Consider the following 23,931-nt stretch of genomic DNA (forward strand, 5'->3'; position numbering starts at 1 on the left):
ATCGTTGTGATATATATGTTTTTTTTTATTTATTTCAGTTTTGATTATCTGAGTCATATTTTTAAAAAATAGAAGGTTTTTATATAGGAAAATTTAACAATTAGAAAATAACAATGATAAGTTCCACAAAAACAAGATTCCAGATTTTTAGGAAACAAGGAAACTTCTCTTTCATTTGTTTTGGCTTTATCGCTTTTTCTCTATTTTATATATCCTATAAATATATGAGTTTAATTATACGTAACCTAACCTAATCCCAAGAGAAAAAGGAGTTGAGAAACTTCTGTCTCGATTATATATCACGACATCGATCAGAAACTAGAAGCAACAAAAAATTTCTAGTTGATGTCTCTGCCGATGTCTCTCACCATAAAACTCTTTCTCATGTTCTTATTGATTGAATCTTCCATTGCAAAACAAAAACCAGATCTAGATCATGTAAACGTAGATATGTCAGAGATTGATTATTCCAGTTTTTTCAAACAGATGATTGAAGGATGGGAACGTGAAGCAAACGAGAAATACCCCTTTAGGCCAGATCTCAACAATGATGACAGTTCATATTTCCTACAAAGCCGAGACCAAGTTTATGTCAACAGATCTTTCTTTGTTCAAGGCAAGGCTCAAGCTTATATTCGTCAGTGGAACAACTGGAAGCCATACCGTGACTTGGGGAACAAGATAGGTGTGTTGTGGCCAACTCAAGACAATGATTGTCCTAAAATTGAAGCTATGAATCCGCTGACCTACATGATTCATGGCCTGAGTCGTCGTTACAACATCCTTCCTTTACTTAAGTAAATTGTTTCTTTTTTTAATCTAGTTTTCTAATTAGTTTGTGGTCTAGGGGTTTCGGCTGATTTTTATTATTAATAAAATACATATTTAAGTTTTTTTTATACTGAGAAGCTATTCTGAAAAAAATCATATTTCTTTTTTGTTTTGATGAAATGTGAAATTTATTGATGAAAGAATAATGAGATTATGTACAGCTGTAAGATGTATAGTTCATATGTTCTGCACAGGAGCAGAAAACCTATTGAAAAAAACAGAGTATAAGCTTTTAACTAGAAAGTCGTGTTAGCCGTAACAGAATAATTCAAGAAAGAAATACTGAGATAACCGAAACCAAAATACTAAACCGAACAAATAAAAAAACGAACTGAATCCCAACCAAAATTATAAAATATCTTAACCAATTTTTTCAAACCCAACCCGAATGGTGAACCAGATAACTTTTTAGGTTACTGTGTCATTGGGTTCAACCGGATTCGACCATAGATCAATTGATTAAAATTTATTTAATATTTTTAATACTTTTAGAAATTATATAGTATTATAAATATAAAAATAAAAAATAATCATACCATGTTTAACAAAATATGAAGTTTCACAATAAAAATAAAGTGATTAAAATTTTTAAATCCAACAAAAACCATAAAAAAAATACTTAGATAGTATGAGATTATCAACAAAAAAACTAATAAAACATTGCGAAAACAATATAACTAATCACCGTTGTTTCTCTCACCATTCCTAATATTTAATTCCAAAATATCAAAATCAAATGGATTTTGTTAAAACTCAAACCCGACTGATTCAGTGGATAGCATGTTAATGGTGAATTTTTTGTGTTTTTTTTTCTAGTTTTTAAACTGTTGGATGTTAACCCAAACTGGAAGTGTGTACAGGTCACAGGGTCAAACTAGACGGTTCGGGTCTAGCGTGAAAAAAATGGATTATAGAATCTTTAAACGAAACGAACGAAAAGGTAACCGAATGTGTACCCGAAATATCCAAAAACAAAAGGAGTATCCGAAACAATTCAAGAAGGTGTTTAAGACCTTAGTTCTGTTTAATTATGTCCTAATTATGTTATTTGGTTTGGAGAGCATTCTAGTACACGCTATCCTCTGTTTACGTACTTAGCTTTTACATGTTAATCTATACACCAATCAAGGCAGTCTCAGGATAAACAATCATTATCCTAAATAATTACGTATAGACTTTGCTTTGTTTTTTAGTTCGGTTAATATTTGTTTTTAAAATCGTTATAGTTAATTATGTAATATGTTTTAGGTGTTTTAAAGCAAAACAATTTCTTTTAAAACCCATAATTGGCTTTCATTATATTTTTCAGTCACAGTCTACTTTATTAAAGTAAAGTTTCTTCTAGTTAAGTTTATCTCTAATTAAAAGGTTAAGGGTAAAGGTTCTTTTAAACCAATGCTAAATCGTTTGGTGATTCTTAATATTATTATTTCTATTTAATAAATATTTTGTGCAGTTGAGTGAAACAAATTTTGTCATAAGGCATCGGTACCTGCTTTTTTCAAGAAAATGGGATGCTTTGACTAGTATGATATATAATTGTGTTTTATATATCAATCATGTTATATTTACTCTTGGTTAAGATTATTTTTTATTGTTAATGATATCATTGATACAATGATACTTAAGAAAAACTAAAAATGTTCCAAATGTATTCTATAACCAATTATCATTTGAGCTACATTGTTCTCTATCTAATCAAATCAAAATCATAATATTAAGCTATTATGGTATATAGGAAATATTTGAACTCAATCCTTTTTTTTTGTGCGGTTCAAGCTTCTAAAGAGGTCTCAAAATTTGTGTGCAGTCTTTCTTCACACTTTCACTCACCTTTTGTTCCTACACATAATTCTCTTTGCTTTTAATTATATAATACTAACTTGATACAACTAGCCATATCACAATTTCCTAACTCCCAAGAACAAAAGAAAACTCCTTTCTTCCATTCTTGGACTTTTCTCTCACTTTTGGTCTCTTGGATATGAATCTCCTACTATTTTTTCTTCTCTCCACCGTTTCAGTTTTCGCCGTTGTCTCTGGCACGGTGGAGGAGACGGCCCGTGATGTTATTGATGCATTGGCTCATGCCCCTTTTGAAGAATGGTCATCGGTTTTCATAGAAACCAATGACCGGATCCGCGCCGAGGTTATCCCATCTACCCTCTTCATCCCAAACTCTTCCGCCAACGGGAGCGATGATAGACATAAGTTGGCTTCATACCACATTGTTCCTCAGAGGCTTGAGTTTGCAGATCTTCTCTTGAAGCCAAGTAGATCGAGACTACCGACTCTTCTCAACGGCTCCTCCATTCTGGTAACCAACAATTCTGCTACTTCTTTTTCTATCGACGGCGTTCTCATCATCGAACTTGACATCTACGTGGATTCCTTCATAGCCATCCATCGTATTGCATATCCGCTTGATTACACAACTTACGGCGGCGGCTCTAAGCTTATATCGAAATGGCCGCTCTTCACCTTTATGCTTGTTACGGTTGTGTGGTTCATTTAATCATAGTGATATGAATAGATTGTGCTCATTTCACCTTATGATATATATATGAAAAGACTGAAGTCCCTAATCTATAATATGAAAGTCTTTTAAATGAACACTTAAACCTTTTTTTCTTGTACTCATGACTTGGTCATTTTTAGTAACGTACAACTTTTTATTTTTGTTTTTTAAACACGTAGACTGCATACATTGAGAGGTTTAACGATGAACATATATGCTCTCTTGTTTTTTACTCATTAAAATGCCGACTTCTCTATACACACAACACACGGAGATAGATACTTCTCATCATTTGAGTCATTATCAATATAAATAACTGAGACATCTTTCCAAAATTTACCACGACAATGAGAGGTTATCAACATATATATATATATATATATATATGAAAAGTAATATTCAAAAAAAGTAATAGATGAATCATGAATGGTCAACTAGATTTTGAGTCATTATTAATAGACGAAGAGATCTCTACAAAAAAAAACATTTACCATTCTATAATCACTAAACAAAATACCAGCTGAAATACAACAAATCTTATCGAAGACCACTACTAATCAATCTTACATATTCTATATTGTTAAATACTTTAACTATCTATTTCATTTTGCATCAATAAACAAAATTTTATGCTACACACTCACTTATGTTTAGGGCTGGGCATATGGGTCACCCATTCGGGATCGGGTTTAGTGGATATTGAATTTACTACCTAATAAGGTAATTCTAAGTATTCGGTTTCGGTTCGGGTCGAGTCTAATAGGGTTCATGTCGGTTTGGGTAAAGAGTTCGGAGATTTGCAAAACTACCATTTTTTACTACCCTTTTACAACAATATCCTTTTTTGTTGTCCATTTTTAAAAATACTCCTTCCTTGAACAGAATAACCAAATTACCCTCATCTAATAGAAACATGTAATTGGAAACTAAAATTTTCCCGCCATATTTTATTTTTTCCGCCAAAAAAAAAATTTCCACCAAACTTTTTTCCCGCCAAATTGTTTTTTTTGTAACAGTTTTTTCTCAGCGAAAAAATGCTTTTAAAAATCTTTGTAAATTTGTTTTGGCGGAAAATAAATTTAGAAGGGATTTTAAAGGGGTTTTAAAAGATTTATAAGGGATTTTAAAAAGATTTTAAAAGATTTACAAGAGATTTTAAAAGGTTTTTAAAATATTTACAACGGATTTTAAAGGGCTTTAAAAGATTTACAAAGGTTTTCTAAAGATTTTTAAAGGGTTTAAAAATATTTTAAAAGATTTACAAGGGATTTTAAAAGGGTTTTAAAATATTTACAAGGGATTTTAAAAGGATTTAAAAAGACTTACAAGGGATTTTAAAAGGGTTTTAAAAGATTTATAAGGGATTTTAAAAGGTTTTTAAAAAATTTACAAGAGTTTTTAAAGGGTCTACTTGTAAATTCTTTAAAAATCTTTTTAAAACCCTTATACATATTTTAATACCCTTTTAAACCCTTTTAAAATCTCTTGTAAATCTTTTAAAACCCTTTTTAAATCCCTTGTAAATCTTTTAAAACACTTTTAAACCCTTTACAAATCTTTAAAAAACCTTTGTAAATCTTTTAAAGCCCTTTAAAATTTCTTGTCAATATTTTAAAACCCTTTTAAAATCCCTTGTAAATCGTTTAAAACCCTTTTAAAATCACTTGTAAATATTTTGAAACCTTTTCAAAACAATTTTAAACCCTTTTAAAATCTTTAAAAATATTTGCTGGAAATTTATTAGCGGGAAATTTATTTTGGAATATTTTAGGCGAAAAATATTAATCTTTCATTTTATTAACCTAAAACAATTTCCAAATAGGAGTAAAATGGTCATTAAAAAATTAAAGAGGATAAAAAATAAAAAGGGCTAAAAAAGGGTAGAGTTGAAAATGGGCATCATGAAAAGGGCATTAGAAAGAATTTTTCTTTGTTTCAGGCCCTAAAAATACCCAGAAAATAGAAACGGGTATTTTGTATGTTAATAGCGGGTACCCAAATAAAAAAAACCTTAAAAATTTAATAAAATTTAATTATATATGAATATATTTTACTAAATTTTGACAAACATAAAAATAATTTTTAAATAGTTTAGTTGTTTTGGAGATTTAGGTCTAAATTAATTGACATATTTAGATTTATAATTATAATCTTAGATAAATAGATTATATTAAGATTAAATATAATTAATATTTTGTATATTAAATTTATATTTGGGTTTTTGGGTACCTTGTTTGGATAACGGGTAATCTCTAGACCGACCCGATCCCCACGGGTTTACTAAACCTCTACCCAATAAAGAAATTTCCTAAAACCCTAACCCACCCCAACCTGGTTTTTTCGGTTTGGATATCGGGTCCAGTTTTTTTGCCCAATCCTACTCATGTTATTGATAATATTTGAATTCTATATAGTAATCCACACACTTTTTCTATATTTAGTTCAATAATTTTTTTTATTCAATAATCTTTTTAAAACCAAATTTCAATCTTACGTATAGATAATATTTGTAATGCAATTTAAGTATCTATTTCATAATAGATAACTGGATTTTAATTCTACGTTCTTCATCTTAATGGATAAGTGCTAATATTTACCTAAAAATAAAATGTATGTCATATCAATTCTGTCTTATTTTATATTAAAAGTAAGTAATAATAAAAACATTATTAATTAATAGAAGAAAAAGGGTGATTTTGAAAAACTACCATATTTTTGAGTTTTTGTTTGACAAATAGACTCTACCCTATTTTTAATTAAAAATAGAATTTTAAATATGTTACATGACAATTTTGTTCAGATTTAAAACAAAATAAATATTTTATAAATTAAAATTAAATACGAATTTTTGAAAAAAAGAATAAATTAAATTTAAAATCTTAATTTTTATTTTTAATTATTTAAGAGAAACACAGTTTATATATTTTAAATATTAAAATCTAACATGATATTATCAATAAGATATTTTAAAGTTTATCACTTCATATTTCTCACATTATATAAAGAAATCAATAAAACTCCAACCACATAATTCTTTAACTCTACATTATTACCCAATTTTTATCTAATTATAAGGTGATATTTTCCTTTAAAAGTATATTCAAGATAAAATTTTATGTAAAATTGTTAGCAATGTTATTAAACCCGACCCGCATAATGAACCAGACTACTTTCTGGGTCATTAGGTCATCGGGTTAACTAATTAAAATTATATATATGAAAGTTGGTCAACTCTTTCCATATGAGTGACACATCATCACACTAGTGAATGTCATATGTCATTCTAAATTAATATTATTAAAAAAGAATAAAACTTAGTGATAAAAAATTAAAAGTTTCACATTGCATTGAATCATCCATTAATAATCTCACACTTAACTATCTTCATTTAAAAGAAAAAAATACAAAAAAATCATTTTAATGTATCAAACACTACTTTCATTTTATTTTTCTTATTATGCTATTTTTTTAATAGTCATTACTTGATAACGACTAGAAATTTTCGTGTATTACAACTTAGTTGTTTGTTACTTAACCTTTTTAAGTTTAGTAATTTTAACTTAGTCTTTTTTTTATTACGCTTTTTGTCTACATGATATGGTTTTTTGTGCATTACGATAAATTGGTAACATTAATAATTAATAATGACATGCATGTTTTTTAAGTAATGATCTTTTGAGACGTTAGATATACCAACAAGTTAAATATATGATACTCTCGCGTGGGTACTCACCTACTTTATTTAATAAATTTAATATTAATAGAGATTTTACAGTTTTTAGAGTTCTTACAAATTAAAAATAATCATATCCTGTTGAACCGGTTGAACCAGCCGGGTGTGGGTTTTAAAATATTCTCTTTATTTTGGAATAAAATATGGGATTTTAGACTTTATTCAATCATTTTAGAAACAATTTCAGTTCGTAAACTCATTTGATGTTTTAGATTGTGATGAAGACTTCACAATGTCGCCTTAAAAAATGAATCGAATGGTGAGTGAGACACCTGATATTAGTTGTGTGAATTCACGATGTTTTATTAGTTTATTTCCGTCATTGGTGATCTCCTACTATATTTGTTACGGTATTAGACATTTAATTGGATTTAAACAATTTAATCACTTACGGTATTTACGGTATTAGAATTATTATTGTTTGATTATATATATATATATATATATTTTTTTTTTGGTGTAAATGATTTTATATTTTATCAAACATAATCTGGTTTTATATTTTATAAACATGATATGATTATTTTAAATTTATAAAAACTCTAAAAACTCTAAAATCTCTATTAATATTAAATTTATTAAATAAATTTTAATTAGTTGACCCGTGATCCAACCTGGTTGACTCGATTACCCAGTGACAAAGAAAGTAGTCCGGTTCATTATCCAGGTCGGGTTTAAAAACATTGGTTTTTAATTTTTGGATTTTGGTTTTAGGTTTTCGATTTTTGTAGTTTGTGATTTTTGTTGTAGATTTTAATTTTTACAGAATCTTAAATGGAAATTTATTTAGTTTTTAGTTCTCTACTTTAATTTATAGTTTTTTATTTTTTGTTTAAAAATTACTAAAACAATGAAAAATTGTTTAAAAATCTTGAATGGAAATTCGTTAAAGGTGGATTGTCAAAGTCAATCCATAACTGAAATTAGCAATTTTAGGGTAAATTAGCAATTTTCTGCGAGGGTAGTAGCTGTTTACCCAAAATCTTGAATGGAAATTTGTTTCAACGTTTTTAAGTTCTCTATTTTATTATAGTTTTTTATTTTCTGTTTAAAAATTACTAAAACAATGATAATAAATATTTTCTTAATAATAAAAAATTAAAAAGATGCAGAAAAAAAATAATCATAGGTATATTGCATATAAACATAGATTTTGTAAATAAAACCAATTTTTACGAAAAACTAAAATGAAAAACTCATATTAATACAATAATACTAAAATAATGATGTAGAAAAGAAAAAACATAGCATATTTAAAATAATAAAAAAGAATTAAAAAATAAATATCACATAAATCTTCTAGAAATTTGGTTTCCTTATGTTTTAGAAAATCTACTTTTTATTAATCATAAATGAGTAATTATTAGTTTTTGATTTAATCTACGTTTTTCTTAATCATAAATGGGTAATTATTAGTTTTTGCAAAATCAAAATCCAAAAATTGTTCTAAACACTGCAACCATTTAAGGCCTATATCACTCAGAAAATTTCTGGTGGGAGAACTAATCGTTTGTCCTTTCTAAATCTCACATATTAGAATTTAGAATTAGTGTGCTACATAAAAATATTAGTTCAGCTCGGAACAACTATTTTTTGGTAAAACAGAGAACTTAAACAAATGCATTATTTTATCAACATGCATTTTGAATTGAATATAAAATTTCATAATTGTAAAGACATAAATTACATAAAATTTTACATGAAAAAATAGATATAGAAAGAAAATGAAACTAACTGATGATATGCTCTCTAAATTTTTTAATCTCATAACAAGAATTCAAATTAATTAGTTCATATTTTTGGTTAATATAACATTTACCTGTCTAAGTTGGAACTTTCATTTTTTTTCTGTTTTGTTTAGTCAGTATTCTTAATGTGAAACGGAAAGTTGAATTTATTCAAACTTAAATTCAATAGCATTAATTAAAGGCGAAAGCTATTATCTCTACATGTGGTTCAAACTAGACATCCAATTTAATTAGCTTATTGACGTTGAAATGTTTTCCAAAACTACTATAGTTTGGCAATTTGAAAGATGCATCAGAACTACTCAGACAGGTAAAAGTAGAACCTCTAGCTGTGTGAATTGTATGTTAGTCCATAAAGAACATCTTGTAAACTTCATACTTAAGATATATATTACAATATATACTTGAATGGTAGATAAAAACGATTAGTCTGATTGCTAGCATACTCACAACTATTTGGAAATGAGTAAGATATTGGCATCTAGAGTTACTACTATGGAGACAAAAGTCGAATAAAAGAGACCTCACGTGAAAATGTTACGAGCTAGTAACTAAAGCATTTACACTAACGGTAAAAAAAGTATCTATAAATGTTTACACAAGGTAGTAGTCATTAGCACTCAACTTAAACTCTTTTAGTAACAATGGTTTCTTCTTCTTTAACCAAGCTTGTGTTCTTTGGTTGTCTCCTCCTGCTCACATTCACGGACAACCTTGTGGCTGGAAAATCTGGCAAAGTGAAGCTCAATCTTTACTACGAATCACTTTGTCCCGGTTGTCAGGAATTCATCGTCGATGACCTAGGTAAAATCTTTGACTACGATCTCTACACAATCACTGATCTCAAGCTGTTTCCATTTGGTAATGCCGAACTCTCCGATAATCTGACTGTCACTTGCCAGGTTCTTTTCAATTTCTCCCTCTTCTTGTGGATAAATAAATAAATTTCCTATCTATATAACTTGTATATTAATGTTATACTTTCTCTTATTAATCATGTTTGGGAATGTTGTGAAGCATGGTGAAGAGGAATGCAAACTAAACGCCCTTGAAGCTTGCGCATTAAGAACTTGGCCCGATCAGGTATATAAAGAATTGATTTATTTCCTAAGTTTTTTATTCAGGGAAAACTGAATGTTAGAATTACAGTTTGACAAATGTGATGGTTATGGAACGCAGAAATCACAATACTCGTTCATACGGTGCGTCGAAAGCGATACGAAAGGCTGGGAATCATGTGTTAAAAACTCTGGACGTGAGAAAGCAATCAATGATTGTTACAATGGTGATCTTTCTAGAAAGGTACGTATATATTAAAAAAACAAAAAAAAATTCATAATATACACATATAACCAACTTTTATGTGTTATTTGTAATTGCAGCTGATACTTGGGTACGCAACCAAAACCAAGAATTTGAAGCCGCCACATGAATACGTACCATGGGTCACACTCAACGGCAAGCCACTCGATGACGTATAAAGTCTTATAAACTCTTTATTTCATGAATAATCTGACTTCATTCATTACATTTTTGAATCAATCAAAAAAGTATATCACTGATTGTGTTCTCTTTTTTGGTATTGGGAATGCAGAGCGTACAAAGTACGGATGATCTCGTAGCTCAAATCTGCAATGCATACAAAGGAAAGACTACTCTCCCAAAAGTTTGCAATTCATCCGCCTCAATGTCTAAGTCGCCTGAGAGGAAATGGAAGCTTCAAGTCTCTTATGCCAATAAAGCTACCAATTATTAAGTTAACTATCAAACTTCGTATTGAACTAAGATGGATTTAAGCTTTATGTTATAAGTGGAATGATGAATAAAGGCCTGTTCTAAACTTTTATGGTTACGAATTGATGTATTAAAAAAGAACATGAAAAACGCCTGAACTGAACTACAAGTATTTTATATGACGTCTTATCGACGAAAGTGTTATGTAACTCGGTTTATCAACCACACTTTTTTTTTTTTAACTTCTTTTTGGGACATGACTTGAGTCGCAAAAAGTTAAAATCACGGACGAAAACAGAGAAGCATAAGAGCTTGAACCCAGTTGGAGTCCAAAAGAAAACACCATGAAACGTAAAGTGTATAATGTAACCAAAAAGTCACCAGAGATGAAATCTGAAGACCATAAACTTAATATTCAAATCTAAGAAAGAACTTAAAATGAAAAAACCAAGAAATGTCTGTAAGCGTATCATTGATTTTACTTTAGACTTTAAAATTTCACTTTTGGAAGGGGAAAAAATATATCAGATCATGAAAATTAATTCAGAAAATTTTACTAACGCGTGTAGGTTAATTACACCTAGTGGTTGTGGATGCTAAGGTCATTTAGATGACGCTATGAATAAGCCTTTTTTTTGTTTCCCAACCATTCCATCTTCAAGATCGTCAAGTTTAGGTCATGTTGTTTCAAAATGAAATGTATTACAAGTATTGCAAGAAAAAAAAAAAACTTAAATAGTTACATGCTTGCTTCGTTATAACCTACTTGTGGATTAATAATTTGGCCTGAAAGCTTCACTACTCGCTCTAAACCATCTGCAATTCTAGAAGCTCTTGGACGATTCTAGAGAGTCTTATAAAGTCGCTAATCCATTATCATTTATTTTTAATTAAGTTTTTGGTTTTTTAATTTCTACTACAAATATTTAAATTTATAAACATGGTTATAAAAGTTCATACATATGTTGTTCGATATGACTTTAGTTAATGAACGTTTTTTTCTCTCCCTAATTCTCATTATAGTCAACTTGATTGTATTTTTCATATGGATATTTTTTCTACTTCTCATTTATAATATTATTTTGTGTAATTTGAGTTTTAAGTCTTTTTCTTAAAGTTTAAACTATATTAGTTTTATTATTTATGCATCATGATAGTTCATATATAGATTGTTTTATGCGATAAACACTTATAGGTTCCGCTTAGACTTTAATTTAAAGTCTAGCGTTTTCTTTCTAAAACACCGTCAATTTATTACAATAAGATTTAGAACGTTTTTTCGTTACTAAAAAGAAAAAAAAATGGATACCCATGAGAGGGAGGAGCATATATAACATTCTGGAACACTGTAATGATCCTAATAGATAGAACAAATGTCTTTAATGCATATTGTCATAATGTGTACGTAACAGAACAAAAGAGGGAGGGCTACAATTACAAACATAACAACTCTAGTTCCTTCATGTGATCCTTTCTTGACTTATGTCTCAAAATTGGACCACAGGACCATGTGATTTTTCCAAAGGATTTTAAACACATATATGTTTATACAACAACCCACCCAAATTTTATCATCATCTCCACCATCATTCACCATCATCATTAACTCCAATACCAACACCAACACGTACCAACAAGAGCCTACCATAATACCCCATGCACACAAGATTATGAAGCTTGATAACGCTATTGGCGAATAAACTAGTATTTTAATAATATTAACAAAAAAATAAAATTAAGAAACCCTAATGAATAATAAATTTGACCAAAACATCTCATTCAAAAACCAAAATGCAATTAAGTCGTACAAAAATTGCAATGAAAGGGCAAAAAGAGAAGAGATTTAACAACTATTATCTATGACAAACACATCTATAATGATAAGCACTGTTGATAGGGTCATTTCCTTCGACTGGAACTTGCTCTGCTCTGCACTTGTATCTGCATCCTCTGCACTCGTTGTACGTACAAGTTGGTGCTGTCGACCCTATCATATGCCTCCTCCTTGAATTCTGCTTTGAAATATTTTCAAATTATAATATGTATTAGTACATTATTATACAGCCGAATTAGCTATAAATCCATTGTTTCCTTGCAGTATTTACTGAAAAATGGGAATTTACCAGGAGATGTACTTGTGGGAGAAGGGAGACCGTATTTTCGATAGAACGAGGTCTTGAGGCTGGTTCAAAAAACAAGAACACACACAAGCGAGCAAATTCAACAAAAAAAAATCATTGTTAGTCTTATTAATGTGGAATTAATATATTGAAATTAGGAAGATAGAATACAAAGGGGAGGGGTGAAAGAATGAGACCTTGAACTACATAATTTCCAAGAAGCAAAGCAAAAAGAAGAAAGAAGATGGTTATGCATCTTGGCTTGATGTTCATCATTTCATGCTTCATTCTCTACTTCTTCTTCTTCTTGCTCTAATTCTTAATTCTTCTTCTTGCTTTATCGTATGGACCAAATGTTGTGGAGAGAGATAAGTTTGCCTGTTTGGCTGTAAGTTTTGTCTTCTACTTATCATCTAATGGTGAGGTTTGTGCACACGTAGAGATAAGAGTTTGAAAATACAGAGGATGAGTTTTCACTTTTAACCCACAAGATTGTAAAAGAGAGAATAAAAAACATTTAACTCTTCTCTTTATCCTTTTAGCACAACATATTTAACTCTATTTTTCTTCGGTCAAACATATATTTAACTCTTCTAGTATGTTTCCTACACTCTTGTCTCCCTATCTCATCTCCTGTCTTACATCTAATAATTACAAATTATTAGTTACTTTTTGTCGGCAACTAAATATAATATTATAAGCAAAAACATGTCCAAACTGTTTTCTATAGACGATGCTAGAGCTTCTCTAGCTAGAGTGTTGTCTACATGATTTGCTCCTCTTTGAACTCGTATGAACTTAAAGAAACATGCATTTTTACATAAAGAGAGAATTATACTGATACAAGGAGCAACAATCTGATGTCCCTAATCCTTAGAATTCCACGTAGATGTTGAAAGAGCTACTTCTTATTGTGAGTAAAATAAGATTTTGCAATATAACCCCCAGTCTAAGAGCTAGCTACCTCTGCCTCTAAAGGAGTTAAAATGGAACTAAGAGAATGACTCTATGATTTCAAAACTTAGGATGCATAGACCAGCTTATCCCACTTGTGTTGAGCACTAATGTCCAAGAAACATCAACAAAGCATCACTGGTTATTAGCTTTGCCAAAAGCTTCCGTGATAGTTGTAGGGAACTTGATTAGGAAGTGTATTTCTTAATTGAGGATTCTAATAAAAAGAATGCAAAAGAATTAAAGAGAGATAGGGAGAGAGACATGTGTCTAGCAGGATGTCATGGTACAACCTTCTAGAGCATCAAAACATTGCTCAAATGCGCATTTGCTGAGTATGTGAAGTCGTACGAACAAGGTCATGACTTTGGCATGATACTCTGTTTTTGATGAAGAGTTAAACTTGAGCTTGAGAAGTTTTTTCTATGTGCTTAAAGATTGTGATGTAGGCACATATCTTCTCTCTTGGGTTTGACTGATATGTTGATGATGAGGATCTCTTCTGATTTGGAAGCAGGGAGCAATCAATGAAAACTAATATGTCTTCGACAAAGCTAAGTGTAAATAAGAAGATGTATACCAATCCTTCCGTTTTGTGCTACGCGATTCAAGAAATGAGACAAAACGTTTTGGACCATAACAAATAAGTATGGTGACAAGGAACAACCTTCCCCGTGACTAGCAAAGAACCCCTCTAAATCACCCTTTACCGCCATATCCGAAAAGCTAAGAGGGCGATATACCGCAATAAGAAAATGTCATTGCTTGAGTCTCAATAAAACTACCAAAAGGAGGTCGCACCACCTGAATCAAACGCGAACATCGTTATGTTTGCGAGGTTGATTAAATTCTAGCATGTTCCAAGCAAAAACTGACGTTATATATCACTTTCATGATAAAGTAGGTTTGGTGTTTCCTAATTAATCAAGACATCTCCTAAGTAGAACGACTTTTATGTCCAATGATCATCTGTAACTAGAGTATGCTCTTTTCTTACATCAATTGGCTTGATATATTGTGTCATTGATTGAATATGTTTCTTCGGTTTGGTTAGCGTGAAAAAGAGTCATTGTTCCAAATCATGTAGTAGTTTTATGACTAATTCCTGAAAAGAATTTACAGCTCCACTTTGGATGCCAACAACATGCTTCTCCTCCTGCTTGTTAGCTTGATTCACATCATATACGATTATCACCTTCTTCGTGCATTTCTTACCGGAGGGACCCCACTTTCAACAGAGGTTACATTTTTGTAGTAAGACACGTCCGGGTAGCTAACCAATACATAGTCAGTGATTTTTTCACCATTATTGTTTAGGAAGCAAATCTTTTCTATATGAGGATTTAGAGTTAGACGACTGAATTCCAAGAAAACTCTTAGCCACAACTAACCATTCAAACATATATGTGTTTGGATGTACCTTCATAAATAATTTGGAATGACTTTATATAAATTTCAGTTTCAATAACATAGAATTTGGAAAGGAATTTTAAAATCACTAATTGAATAACTGATGATGTTAACAGAAAACCAACACTTTCATAAAACCTTGATTTAATACACCCCGAAAACTGCTCAATTTGTTTGACCGTGGCCCCAAATTTCGGTGTATAATATATGAGTCAAATCCCGGATAGACAATGTAAACAACCTTTTAGGAAAGAAAAGTGGAAACAACGTTGAAAAAGTTTGGAAAGAGATTTCCACTAGAATTTGAATTTCATATAGAAAAGAATAAACGTAAAAAAGGCAACGTAATTATAGTTGATTCGGTAGTAGCTGGACACATTAAAGTTTTAAACGCTATCATCATTCAGAATGCCCAAAATAAGAATCTTACAAGTGTTTTACATCTTACACCACACGGACATATTTTAATTTTACTGTTTGTTGGTCACTTCGTAGTTCGTACTTGGGTAATTACAAATTTACGACAAAAAAAGATTGAAAAATTAGTTTATAATTCCCTACAAGTATTCTGAACCACAAAAACACACGAAATAAAAGGCAGAGCTACAAAGAACAAACACTAAGACATATATGTGTTTCTCCTACTATACATAAAACACACAAGTCATAATCATCATCCTCAAAACAAGCAACGTCAAGAGATGAATCATAATTTGTGGAGAAAGACAATGCAATTTCTAACTTCAAAAAAAAAAGAAAATAAAACAATACAAATCCTTTGAATTACCAACACCATTAGGCCTTGAGAGGCTTTGTAGACTTGGCAGATTTTCTCTTGAGGACAATGACCCAAGTAACAACTTCCAAGAGTAACGTGATGCCTCCTAAGGTCCCAATCACAGCGATATAAGCCGTCTTGTAAGTATGCTTTGGATTCAAGATGCTAAGACCTTTGAAAACATTGATGATTCCAAGGATGAGGATAGAGTATCCAACTCCGTGGTGGTAAATATTCCAAACGAATCTAAACTTGTGGTCCTTCCTTGGCCGCAACAGCATCGCAAACATCTTTAAACACGCGCAAAAAGACACAAAGCATCGTTTCAATAACAGAACAAAACATATCTTTTTAAATGGCCAACTTGCAATATCCACTAATATAACAAATAACACTCTTTGGTCCTAATGAGTATTAGCAACGGTTTAATTTACCTGAAGAGTGGCTATAGAGAAGAGACAGATGCCGATGTTCCGGTGAGTGTTGTACTGAATACCTTTAGATTCTGAACCAAGCTTGAGTCCGGTGGCCCATCCGGCAACACCGATGACATAAGCAGAGAATTGGCATGACACGTGGAGGTAAAACCAAGCAGGATCTGCTGATTCAAAGATTCTCATATACCTAGCTATCATTGCTCCAATGGGAAATAGAAGTCCCCAACTCACTGCGTTCAATATTCCATGGATCTGCCAATTTACACATTCAAATGGTTGATTCTTCATGACTTTCATAAACAATAACAAATATAAAAATCATACTTACATTTCTCTTGTGGATTCTAGAATTACCGGCACCACCACCTCCGGAGACAGGGACTCCGGGGGTGGTCCCGGTTAAATCGAGTGATCCCACTGAGTTAAGATTGGGACCGCTGAAATCATGAGCCTGTATCCTCCCATTAGACACTCCCGGACCAACCTGCCAAACCTGGTTAACCTTCCCACTCGCCGCTAAATCCGCCGGAACCTTCACTTTCGCAAAGATTCGTAAAGCTCCACCGTCATTAGCCGCCTCCTCCGCCTTAACATCCCACACGTCAAAGGACAGTTTCGAGGGAACCAGAGAGCTGTAAGAGACGATGTTAAGGGTCGTCACGGAAGCAACGCCGGTGCTAGGGTCCTTAGAGGCAACGAGGGCTTGAGATCCAGCCATGCCGGTGGATTTAGGGTTAATAGCCCAAGCGATCCAACCACCAGGTTTTGACGGTGGAGCAGAGAAAACAACGGCGAGAGTTGTGTTAGATGCGTCATAAGAGTAATGGAGAATGGCTTTAAGATCAGGGAGGTCGAGACAGTGAGGGTAAGATTTGACGCCGGAAAATGTCTGTGACGAACAAGAAGATGACTGTGACACAGCCGGTGAGAGTAGTAAAGCCCAGAAGAGAAAAGAAAGAGAGATTCTAAGGTAAGAAGAATCCATGATGAATGATGATGATGCAAAGAATTGTAGTAACCGTTAAGTAATGGTCGGAAATAAATAGGTGAAACTGTGTGATAATTATAGCCTGTATCTAATTCTACGATACACACAGCTAATAAAAGATTTTTATTTATTTGTTTCATTTTTATTGTTCAATGTGTTGTTTTTTCTTTTCTTTCTTTTAATTCAGAAAAACACATCATAACGAACTTCTTTTGATTGTCTGATTCTGGAAGGTCATGGAACAGAACATATCAGATTAAGTAGTTGACAGTTATGTTTGACCTAAGACCAAGGATCTCAGAGTATTTCTGGCCTTGAAAATCATAAAGATATTTATATATTCTTTTTATTACAATAAAATCTAAATTCACAACATTCTTAAAGTAACACATTTTTCAAGTAATTTAGAAAAGAAGATAATGCATAAATTTAATTTTGGTTATTTTTTTCATTCTTATCTTCATAGTGTAGATGCATGTTTTTAGATAGGGTTAAATCATTTATTTGCAAAATTATCCAAAATGTGAGTATATAGAGTTTTGTCGTATTGACTAGAATAAGAATTTATCGCCCAAGACTAAATACTTATTAGAAACTAACATTATCAACGGTTGCTAAGTTTTTTCAGTTCACATCAGAATTTATCTCCCTTAATTCAACATCTAGTCATGCACCTATCCCTAAAAATTATCCTCTTCTATCTCCTTTGATGTTTCACCGAACCGCTATATATATTAATATAAGCAAAAAGGGGAAGGCCCAAAAGGTTTTGTCGAAAGCTTTAAACATATCTCTTTAAATTAGAATATCCAAGTAAGGACTGCAGGAGCTCTAGAATCTCTAAGATAGTTAGTTTGTCTTTCAATTCTCTAAACCTCAGCCCTCAGGTATTAATACTTTTTAAGGTAGTGTGCTCTAGAGTAAATTGGTTTATATTCAAAAAAAAAAAAAGGTTTATATACACATATGAGTAAAACTAAACCTTAAATAGATAAATTTAATTCAATTTTGGATTGATTTTTATAATAATGTTCAAAATATATTGGTGTATACAATTATGTTTTGGTTTCATTGAGAATAAGCATCTAAACTTTTTTACGTTATTTATGTATTTACAACCTAATTATTAAGACGTATGAAGTTTAGTGCGTTTTAACTTGAAAAATGTTCAAAACAAATATTATTTACAAAATATATCGATTAATTATTTGTTATGTAATTTTTGAGAATAAGCATCTGATCATTTTCAACTTAAAACGCACCAAACATAAATTCATAAACAAATCACATAACAAATAATTAATAGTTATATTTTCTAGATAGAATTTGTTTTGATTGATTAAAAACTAACCTGCCATCTGACGTCGATGTTATTCATATGAACCAGATACCACTGTCTGATGATCATTGTCTTAGGCGCCTACTACGTCTACAGTTCTGTGGTCAGATAGCTCCGTGGGTTGGCTTTTTATTGGCTCACATATCTGGATTGATTGTATCTTCGTGGAGATATATTAGTTGCACTGTTCCATGTCTGTTCACTAATATCAGACAGTTTCTTCGATTCATGTGGGCTGAAGTATCAGCATTCTGGAAAACCCACTCGAATTTTATTGTGTTTGCAGTTCTTTTGTTGTTGACAGCCACATGCATTGAAGCATCATTACTTTACTTTTTAATCTAAGTTTCATACCAGCCAAGTTTGGCCTAAACTGAATTCGTCGAGTCCTTCTGCTTTGGGTGGCCACACGTTTATTATGGCTTTTCTTCCATAATTTTGTGTTGTGCTGCTCAGATATCCGATATCATACTATATTCCCAAAACAACATACAAAAGTTATTGTTAATATCTGAAATAACAATTAGTGTGTTCAAAACATCATTTTTAACAAGATTTCACTAAATCTATTCCATGCTTATGTTTTGCTTAGCTTTTGCATTTTGCTTATTTTTTTTGGATTATTCAAGAAAGTTAAATGTCTATATATGCAATTTAAAAATCGACTCTCATCAAAGTTAAAAGTAGAGAAATGTTCCAAAAAAATGTAAAATTGTCTAAATCTTTTATCTAACAAAGTAGAATTTAACTCGCGGTACACTGCATGAAAATTTATTTCTTAAAGTTAGTATATATCAAAGTTTCCAAATTGTATATTTAAATATTTTATAATTGTTATTAAGTTACGGTATACCATGAGTCCACGGAACAATTATTAATAAAGTGAGAATTTAATCCATATTAAATGATATTTTAAAATTTTATAAATATTGATTCAAAACTGTCTGATATATATCCCTGACCTGAAATATAACCATTCCCGTAATTTCTTAACTCGTTCCTTGATTTCTTTTCTAAAAGTATTAATTTTTTAAAATTAAAAATTATTTCTTATATATAAAAGTTTACCAATTTTATCATTATTTAAGACATTTCAATTTTATATTTTACAATTGTTATTAAGTAACATGATACCACGAGACATTTTTGATTTTATACAATCTTTTCTAATTCCGACTAATTTGATATGTTTAATATAGGTGATGTTAAAAATAATAAATTAAAGATTTAACCCGTATTAAATCGACAAATTAATGATATTTTATTTTTTTATTAATATTGATTCAAAAGAAATATTATTGGTGATCTTCATTATATGATATGATTCCTAAGCATTATCTAAATAGTTTAGTCCATGTGAAACGTTAAACACACACAATTTTTGTCAATTGGGTAGTGTATGTCCTTATTAAAAATTCGAATCACAATATAAAGTAAAAAAAAAAATCCCAATATTATTGGGTTTTTTTTTTTACTTTATATATTATAATTATTGAAAACAGTTTGGAAAAAAATCAAATAAAGATGATAGAAGAATTATAATTTTTAATCTTATTCAAATCTTCTTAATATAGATATTCATCTTCACAATTTGACAGGGCTACAATCTTCTTCAATTTCGAAACCCAACAAATTGTAGTACCACCAGAAGTGTATAGCATAATGAGAAGTGTATAACATATGATGTGTGCTTTATGCTATCAATAATACTTCCATTGTCAACATATATCCCGACAATCTTAACTAAGACCTTTTAAAATTTAACTTTCAATTTTGATTTTTATATACCTGAAAAATTATTTAGCAATCTCCCAACGATTTGTTCCAGGGTTACACATGACTCCCACATGTGTAATGTTTGATTTTGTACATACCATTGTGTACATCAAGAACCAATAGGAAAAATATATGAAACGTTATCCATATACGCCTTCTCATGTTCACTTATTGGTTATCGATTTCTGAATAGCAAAAATTGGCTCGCATGGGGAGTAATAACCAGTTTTGTGTTACCCATATCAGACTTCTCCAATAGTTTTTTTTCACATACTCTTCTTGTGACATGTACAATATAAACCATCTCCAATGGTGAGAGCCCTCTCATGGGCTCTCTCCAATTCTTTATTATTAATTGTGAAAATTTGTAAGAAGAGAGCTTGTATATTTTTTTGAAAAAAATTTCACAATCCAATGGTAGTATCTCTCAAGTGGGGTTCTCTTCAAAATGTTTCAAATTGTTTTCCACAATCTCTAAATCTGAAAAAGAAAAATCAATACCTTGCTAAAGAAAACAATGTTATAGAAGTTGAAAAGAACATGTATCCAAGAACACAAAGAACAAGTCGAAAAGTCAACACACCTTCCTCGTAAGAAGTACAGAAGCACAAATCCAAGAGACTCTTGATCAGCTCATCGATTTTGCTCTGTGGAAGTGAAACCAAAATATATGAGTAAAGACGGTTTACTTCACATAAGGAGATAAAAAATGGCAGTATTCCTTACCAATACTAGTGCAGGAACATATAAGATTCTTAATGCAGCACCAATAAAGATCACAATCAATTCAGGAACATATAAAACTTTCCAATAAGATCATTTTCTCAAGTTCAAAAACAATGAATTCTTAGCTAGGGAATCATGTGCAGGAAAGTACATAATTTCAAATCCTCACCAAGTCCAGTATTCAAGAAGAAAACAACACAACCAAATCTAATGAGTTTAAATACAAAACACATAGACAGAACAAGTGAAGAGTTGTGTCTCTTTCTCTCTAAAATAAAACAACACAGCCAAATGTAAAAGTTACGACTCTTAACAAACACCTTTAAGTGAAGAGGTGTGCCTCCTCGCATTGCTTCTTTTTCCAACACTGCCACACTGAAAAACATACACTCTTGTCCACAGTTGTTGTATACCATCTGACAATTACGTATTATGCCAATTGCTCATGGACGCATGACCTCTTGTGAAAATTGAGCAAAGCAAGTCACTGATTTTTGAACACCCTTCACCACTAATAACCAAGACAGAGCACGATCCTTACATGCTAAGTTCATGTAACACCACTAAATCAATAAGATCACTCTCTCACAATGTTAAATTCTTCCAATACGCACTACCTGCCGCAACAACATTCAATTTCTCTTTCAATTCGATTTCTCTTTCTTGCCACTATTGGTGTTCAGCCAAGCTAAATAGTTGTTTCCCCCAATTTAAGAGAACAAAACCGTATGTGAACGATTCAGTTTATAAAACGAATCAGAAATATCAAAAATTGAGCTGCTTAGGATACCCAGAAATCCTAATTTTCAAACTAAAGCTTAAATTTAGAGAATTGGAGAATTGGTCAGAATACAAAGTACAACTAGAGGAAGAAGAAGGGTAGCAAAGAGAGAAAAAGAGATTACATGGATGAGAAAAGGAGAGAGATGCAGAGCCTTGAGATAAGACCATCTTCCTTCTATGAAGATATCGCAAAAATCTTCTTCTATCGCAAGACTCCTCTTCTTCTTCTTTAACTAATCATTCGTCTTCCTTTCTCCAGAGTAGCAGAATCGCAGGAAAAAAGAGTCGCACAATCGCTAGAGAAGACGACAGGAATACATAAACGATAAAAAAAAAATTGTTAAATAAACCAACCAATCACCTAGAGCCACGTGTTCGGCTCTCTCAACTCCAAAAATCTCTCTTCAGAGAGACGATTCTCTCAAAATTAATCAGTTTTGATTATTTTTTAATCAACAAAATCAAGAGAACTCTCTCAAAATAACAAGAGACCCCTCCATTGGAGATGCTCTCCCTTGCTTATATTGATCTTATTTTCCTAGGTCTTTTACCGCAAACTGATAAAAGTTTTACCTTTAACTTGCTAATCTCATGTAAGTCTGCTCCCACTATCAACATATCATCTACATACAACAACAATGTCAAGTAGGACTCTCCACACTTCTTAAGATAACTACAACTCAGTCTCACACCTAAAGAAAGTCACAAAGTACCTCTTGTACTAATCTCAAAGTATGTTTCCACCCGCACAAACTCTTGTAAAGCTTGCAAACAAACTTCTCTTTACCATTAATCTTAAAATCTTAGATGTCATAATGTAAATCTCTTCAACCATATGATTAAGAAAAAAAACAGCATTTACATTCATATATTACATATGTACACTTTCTTTGTTGTAAAGTATGATTTAAAGAATAAAACCTCAATAAAATAAAATATATCAAAATACATAAAATTCTTGAGATTCAACTATGAAGTAGTATAAACCATTTCAACCATAGACGTATACAATTCTGGTTAGGATAACTATGGTTGATAATTGTTGTCTCCTGCACCTACGATCATCTCAGCTCCTTGGTCCTCCCTTAATATGAGAGACTTTCTTTTCGGCTAGTTTCTGAAATTGGTTACAAACCAATCTCATTATTTTTTCTTTGTCTTCACATTTACTCATCGGTTGGGCTGATTTGAGAAGAATCGGTATGTGAATTCCATTGCAACTTATATTTAATTTATTTAAACAAAAATCTCATCTTGAAAAACATGTGAAAGACAACAGCTCTCTTAAATGCCACCGCGAAGCAAATCACAGCTTGGTATATGGACAAATACAAATACTATCACCAAACAATATTATTCATCTCTTGTCATCTAATTACTATCATCACATGGTTCGTGTTCGTGTAATCACATCTATAAAGAATAAACAGTTAGATAGAATCATGTATTTTACGAGTCTTTATGTGGGTGCAACTAAAAACAAAATATGTTTAATCTCTTTTCCTCATATGATTGATTTAAAGAAAACTTGTAATGAGTTACATGATTTGTTGTCAAATAATAGTCCAATCATTTTTGTAAATAGTTTGAGCCAAACTTAAGTCAATAAATAATAAAAATTTGGCTCACACATATACAAAAGTCATGGCTTAAACTAACAAAAGTAGTCTAAAACGAATCAATGTTTTGGGAAGAAAAGAAATCAAAACCCTCTTTTTTTTTTCCTTTTCTTTTAGAACACTATATTCTTTTGTGAAATTTCGAAGAACAAGAGACAGGTAATGGGTCAGCATCATAACTTCATAAGAACCCGATTTAACACGTTCCAAGTTTCAACATTAGTGATTTAATAACAATTCAACATCAACCACCTATATTGGTATCGTCATTACTGAATAGTAGAGTCTAATAGTCCACTATTGATGACTCTAAATCATCTTCATAATTGAGTAGTGATTGAAAAAATAGAATAGAGAGAGGACAAAAGAAAGAAGTAGGTCCATTATCAAACTCCGAGTGAATATTGATGATGCCACCGCCAAAACAGTTCACTAAT

General features: G+C 31.2%; 6 protein-coding genes and 2 long non-coding RNA genes across 18 annotated transcripts; 4 read left to right on the forward strand and 4 right to left on the reverse strand.

Moving 5' to 3' along the window:
* The first annotated feature begins 250 nt into the window (after nucleotides 1–250).
* Nucleotides 251–1,036, forward strand: AT4G12940 (uncharacterized protein). Its single transcript, NM_117363.2, has one exon. It carries the CDS (start codon nucleotides 346–348, stop codon nucleotides 799–801), a length of 456 nt encoding a protein of 151 aa, NP_193030.1. The 5' UTR covers nucleotides 251–345; the 3' UTR covers nucleotides 802–1,036.
* Nucleotides 1,037–2,815: 1,779 nt separating this feature from the next.
* AT4G12950 (Fasciclin-like arabinogalactan family protein) lies at nucleotides 2,816–3,346 on the forward strand (the record flags this gene model as incomplete). The annotated part of the gene is made up of 1 exon (NM_117364.1): nucleotides 2,816–3,346. One exon carries the CDS (start codon nucleotides 2,816–2,818, stop codon nucleotides 3,344–3,346), a length of 531 nt encoding a protein of 176 aa, NP_193031.1.
* Nucleotides 3,347–9,412: 6,066 nt separating this feature from the next.
* Nucleotides 9,413–10,933, forward strand: GILT (Gamma interferon responsive lysosomal thiol (GILT) reductase family protein). Of its 2 annotated transcripts, none has more exons than NM_117365.3 (5): nucleotides 9,413–9,732; nucleotides 9,848–9,913; nucleotides 10,010–10,132; nucleotides 10,213–10,305; nucleotides 10,425–10,933. In NM_117365.3, the coding sequence occupies exons 1-5, from the start codon at nucleotides 9,475–9,477 to the stop codon at nucleotides 10,584–10,586; spliced, it is 702 nt and encodes a 233-aa protein (NP_193032.1). In that variant the 5' UTR covers nucleotides 9,413–9,474; the 3' UTR covers nucleotides 10,587–10,933. The 2 variants fall into 2 exon arrangements, with proteins under 2 accessions (NP_193032.1, NP_001154228.1); NM_001160756.1 differs by having other exon boundaries at nucleotides 9,446–9,732; nucleotides 9,980–10,132; nucleotides 10,425–10,804.
* A 1,109-nt stretch (nucleotides 10,934–12,042) lies between these two features.
* Nucleotides 12,043–13,273, reverse strand: STOMAGEN. Its single transcript, NM_117366.4, has 3 exons — nucleotides 12,882–13,273; nucleotides 12,688–12,746; nucleotides 12,043–12,576 (listed from the first exon to the last, which is right to left on the reverse strand). Exons 1-3 carry the CDS (start codon nucleotides 12,970–12,972, stop codon nucleotides 12,418–12,420), a joined length of 309 nt encoding a protein of 102 aa, NP_193033.1. The 5' UTR covers nucleotides 12,973–13,273; the 3' UTR covers nucleotides 12,043–12,417.
* Nucleotides 13,274–15,420: 2,147 nt separating this feature from the next.
* Nucleotides 15,421–17,433, reverse strand: AT4G12980 (Auxin-responsive family protein). Its single transcript, NM_117367.3, has 3 exons — nucleotides 16,592–17,433; nucleotides 16,261–16,515; nucleotides 15,421–16,116 (listed from the first exon to the last, which is right to left on the reverse strand). Exons 1-3 carry the CDS (start codon nucleotides 17,246–17,248, stop codon nucleotides 15,844–15,846), a joined length of 1,185 nt encoding a protein of 394 aa, NP_193034.1. The 5' UTR covers nucleotides 17,249–17,433; the 3' UTR covers nucleotides 15,421–15,843.
* Nucleotides 17,434–18,673: 1,240 nt separating this feature from the next.
* On the forward strand, nucleotides 18,674–19,059 carry AT4G05995. Its single transcript, NR_141948.1, has one exon. It is a non-coding gene; the product is annotated as an other RNA (long non-coding RNA).
* A 1,344-nt stretch (nucleotides 19,060–20,403) lies between these two features.
* Nucleotides 20,404–22,182, reverse strand: AT4G12990 (uncharacterized protein). Of its 10 annotated transcripts, none has more exons than NM_001340821.1 (4): nucleotides 21,998–22,182; nucleotides 21,413–21,603; nucleotides 20,950–21,013; nucleotides 20,532–20,846 (listed from the first exon to the last, which is right to left on the reverse strand). In NM_001340821.1, exons 2-4 carry the CDS (start codon nucleotides 21,506–21,508, stop codon nucleotides 20,794–20,796), a joined length of 213 nt encoding a protein of 70 aa, NP_001329862.1. In that variant the 5' UTR covers nucleotides 21,509–21,603; nucleotides 21,998–22,182; the 3' UTR covers nucleotides 20,532–20,793. The 10 variants fall into 10 exon arrangements, with proteins under 10 accessions (NP_001329868.1, NP_001329861.1, NP_001329864.1 ...); NM_001340820.1 differs by having other exon boundaries at nucleotides 21,413–21,709; NM_001340816.1 differs by having other exon boundaries at nucleotides 20,404–20,846; nucleotides 20,950–21,709; nucleotides 21,998–22,173.
* A 1,454-nt stretch (nucleotides 22,183–23,636) lies between these two features.
* AT4G06000 lies at nucleotides 23,637–23,867 on the reverse strand. Its single transcript, NR_141949.1, has one exon. It is a non-coding gene; the product is annotated as an other RNA (long non-coding RNA).
* Nucleotides 23,868–23,931: the final 64 nt, after the last annotated feature.

The sequence above is a fragment of the Arabidopsis thaliana genome, chromosome 4, assembly GCF_000001735.4.
Source record: "Arabidopsis thaliana chromosome 4, partial sequence".
NCBI lineage: Eukaryota > Viridiplantae > Streptophyta > Magnoliopsida > Brassicales > Brassicaceae > Arabidopsis > Arabidopsis thaliana.

Bases quoted from the DNA above. Each gene is read 5' to 3' on its own strand.
- AT4G12980 (NM_117367.3), bottom strand. From the start codon at position 17,248: ATGGATTCTTCTTACCTTAGAATCTCTCTTTCTTTTCTCTTCTGGGCT. The intron at 16,516-16,591 runs GTAAGTATGATT...GTAAATTGGCAG, and splicing joins CTAGAATCCACAAGAGAAAT to ATCCATGGAATATTGAACGC. The intron at 16,117-16,260 runs GTAAATTAAACC...GCGTGTTTAAAG, and splicing joins TCTCTATAGCCACTCTTCAG to ATGTTTGCGATGCTGTTGCG.
- AT4G12940 (NM_117363.2), top strand. From the start codon at position 346: ATGTCTCTGCCGATGTCTCTCACCATAAAACTCTTTCTCATGTTCTTA.
- AT4G12990 (NM_001340816.1), bottom strand. From the start codon at position 21,508: ATGGTATACAACAACTGTGGACAAGAGTGTATGTTTTTCAGTGTGGCA.
- GILT (NM_001160756.1), top strand. From the start codon at position 9,475: ATGGTTTCTTCTTCTTTAACCAAGCTTGTGTTCTTTGGTTGTCTCCTC. The intron at 9,914-9,979 runs GTATATAAAGAA...TTAGAATTACAG, and splicing joins TAAGAACTTGGCCCGATCAG to TTTGACAAATGTGATGGTTA. The intron at 10,306-10,424 runs GTATAAAGTCTT...TTGGGAATGCAG, and splicing joins ACGGCAAGCCACTCGATGAC to AGCGTACAAAGTACGGATGA.
- STOMAGEN (NM_117366.4), bottom strand. From the start codon at position 12,972: ATGAAGCATGAAATGATGAACATCAAGCCAAGATGCATAACCATCTTC. The intron at 12,747-12,881 runs GTCTCATTCTTT...TTTTTGAACCAG, and splicing joins TGGAAATTATGTAGTTCAAG to CCTCAAGACCTCGTTCTATC. The intron at 12,577-12,687 runs GTAAATTCCCAT...ATTTCAAAGCAG, and splicing joins TCCCACAAGTACATCTCCTG to AATTCAAGGAGGAGGCATAT.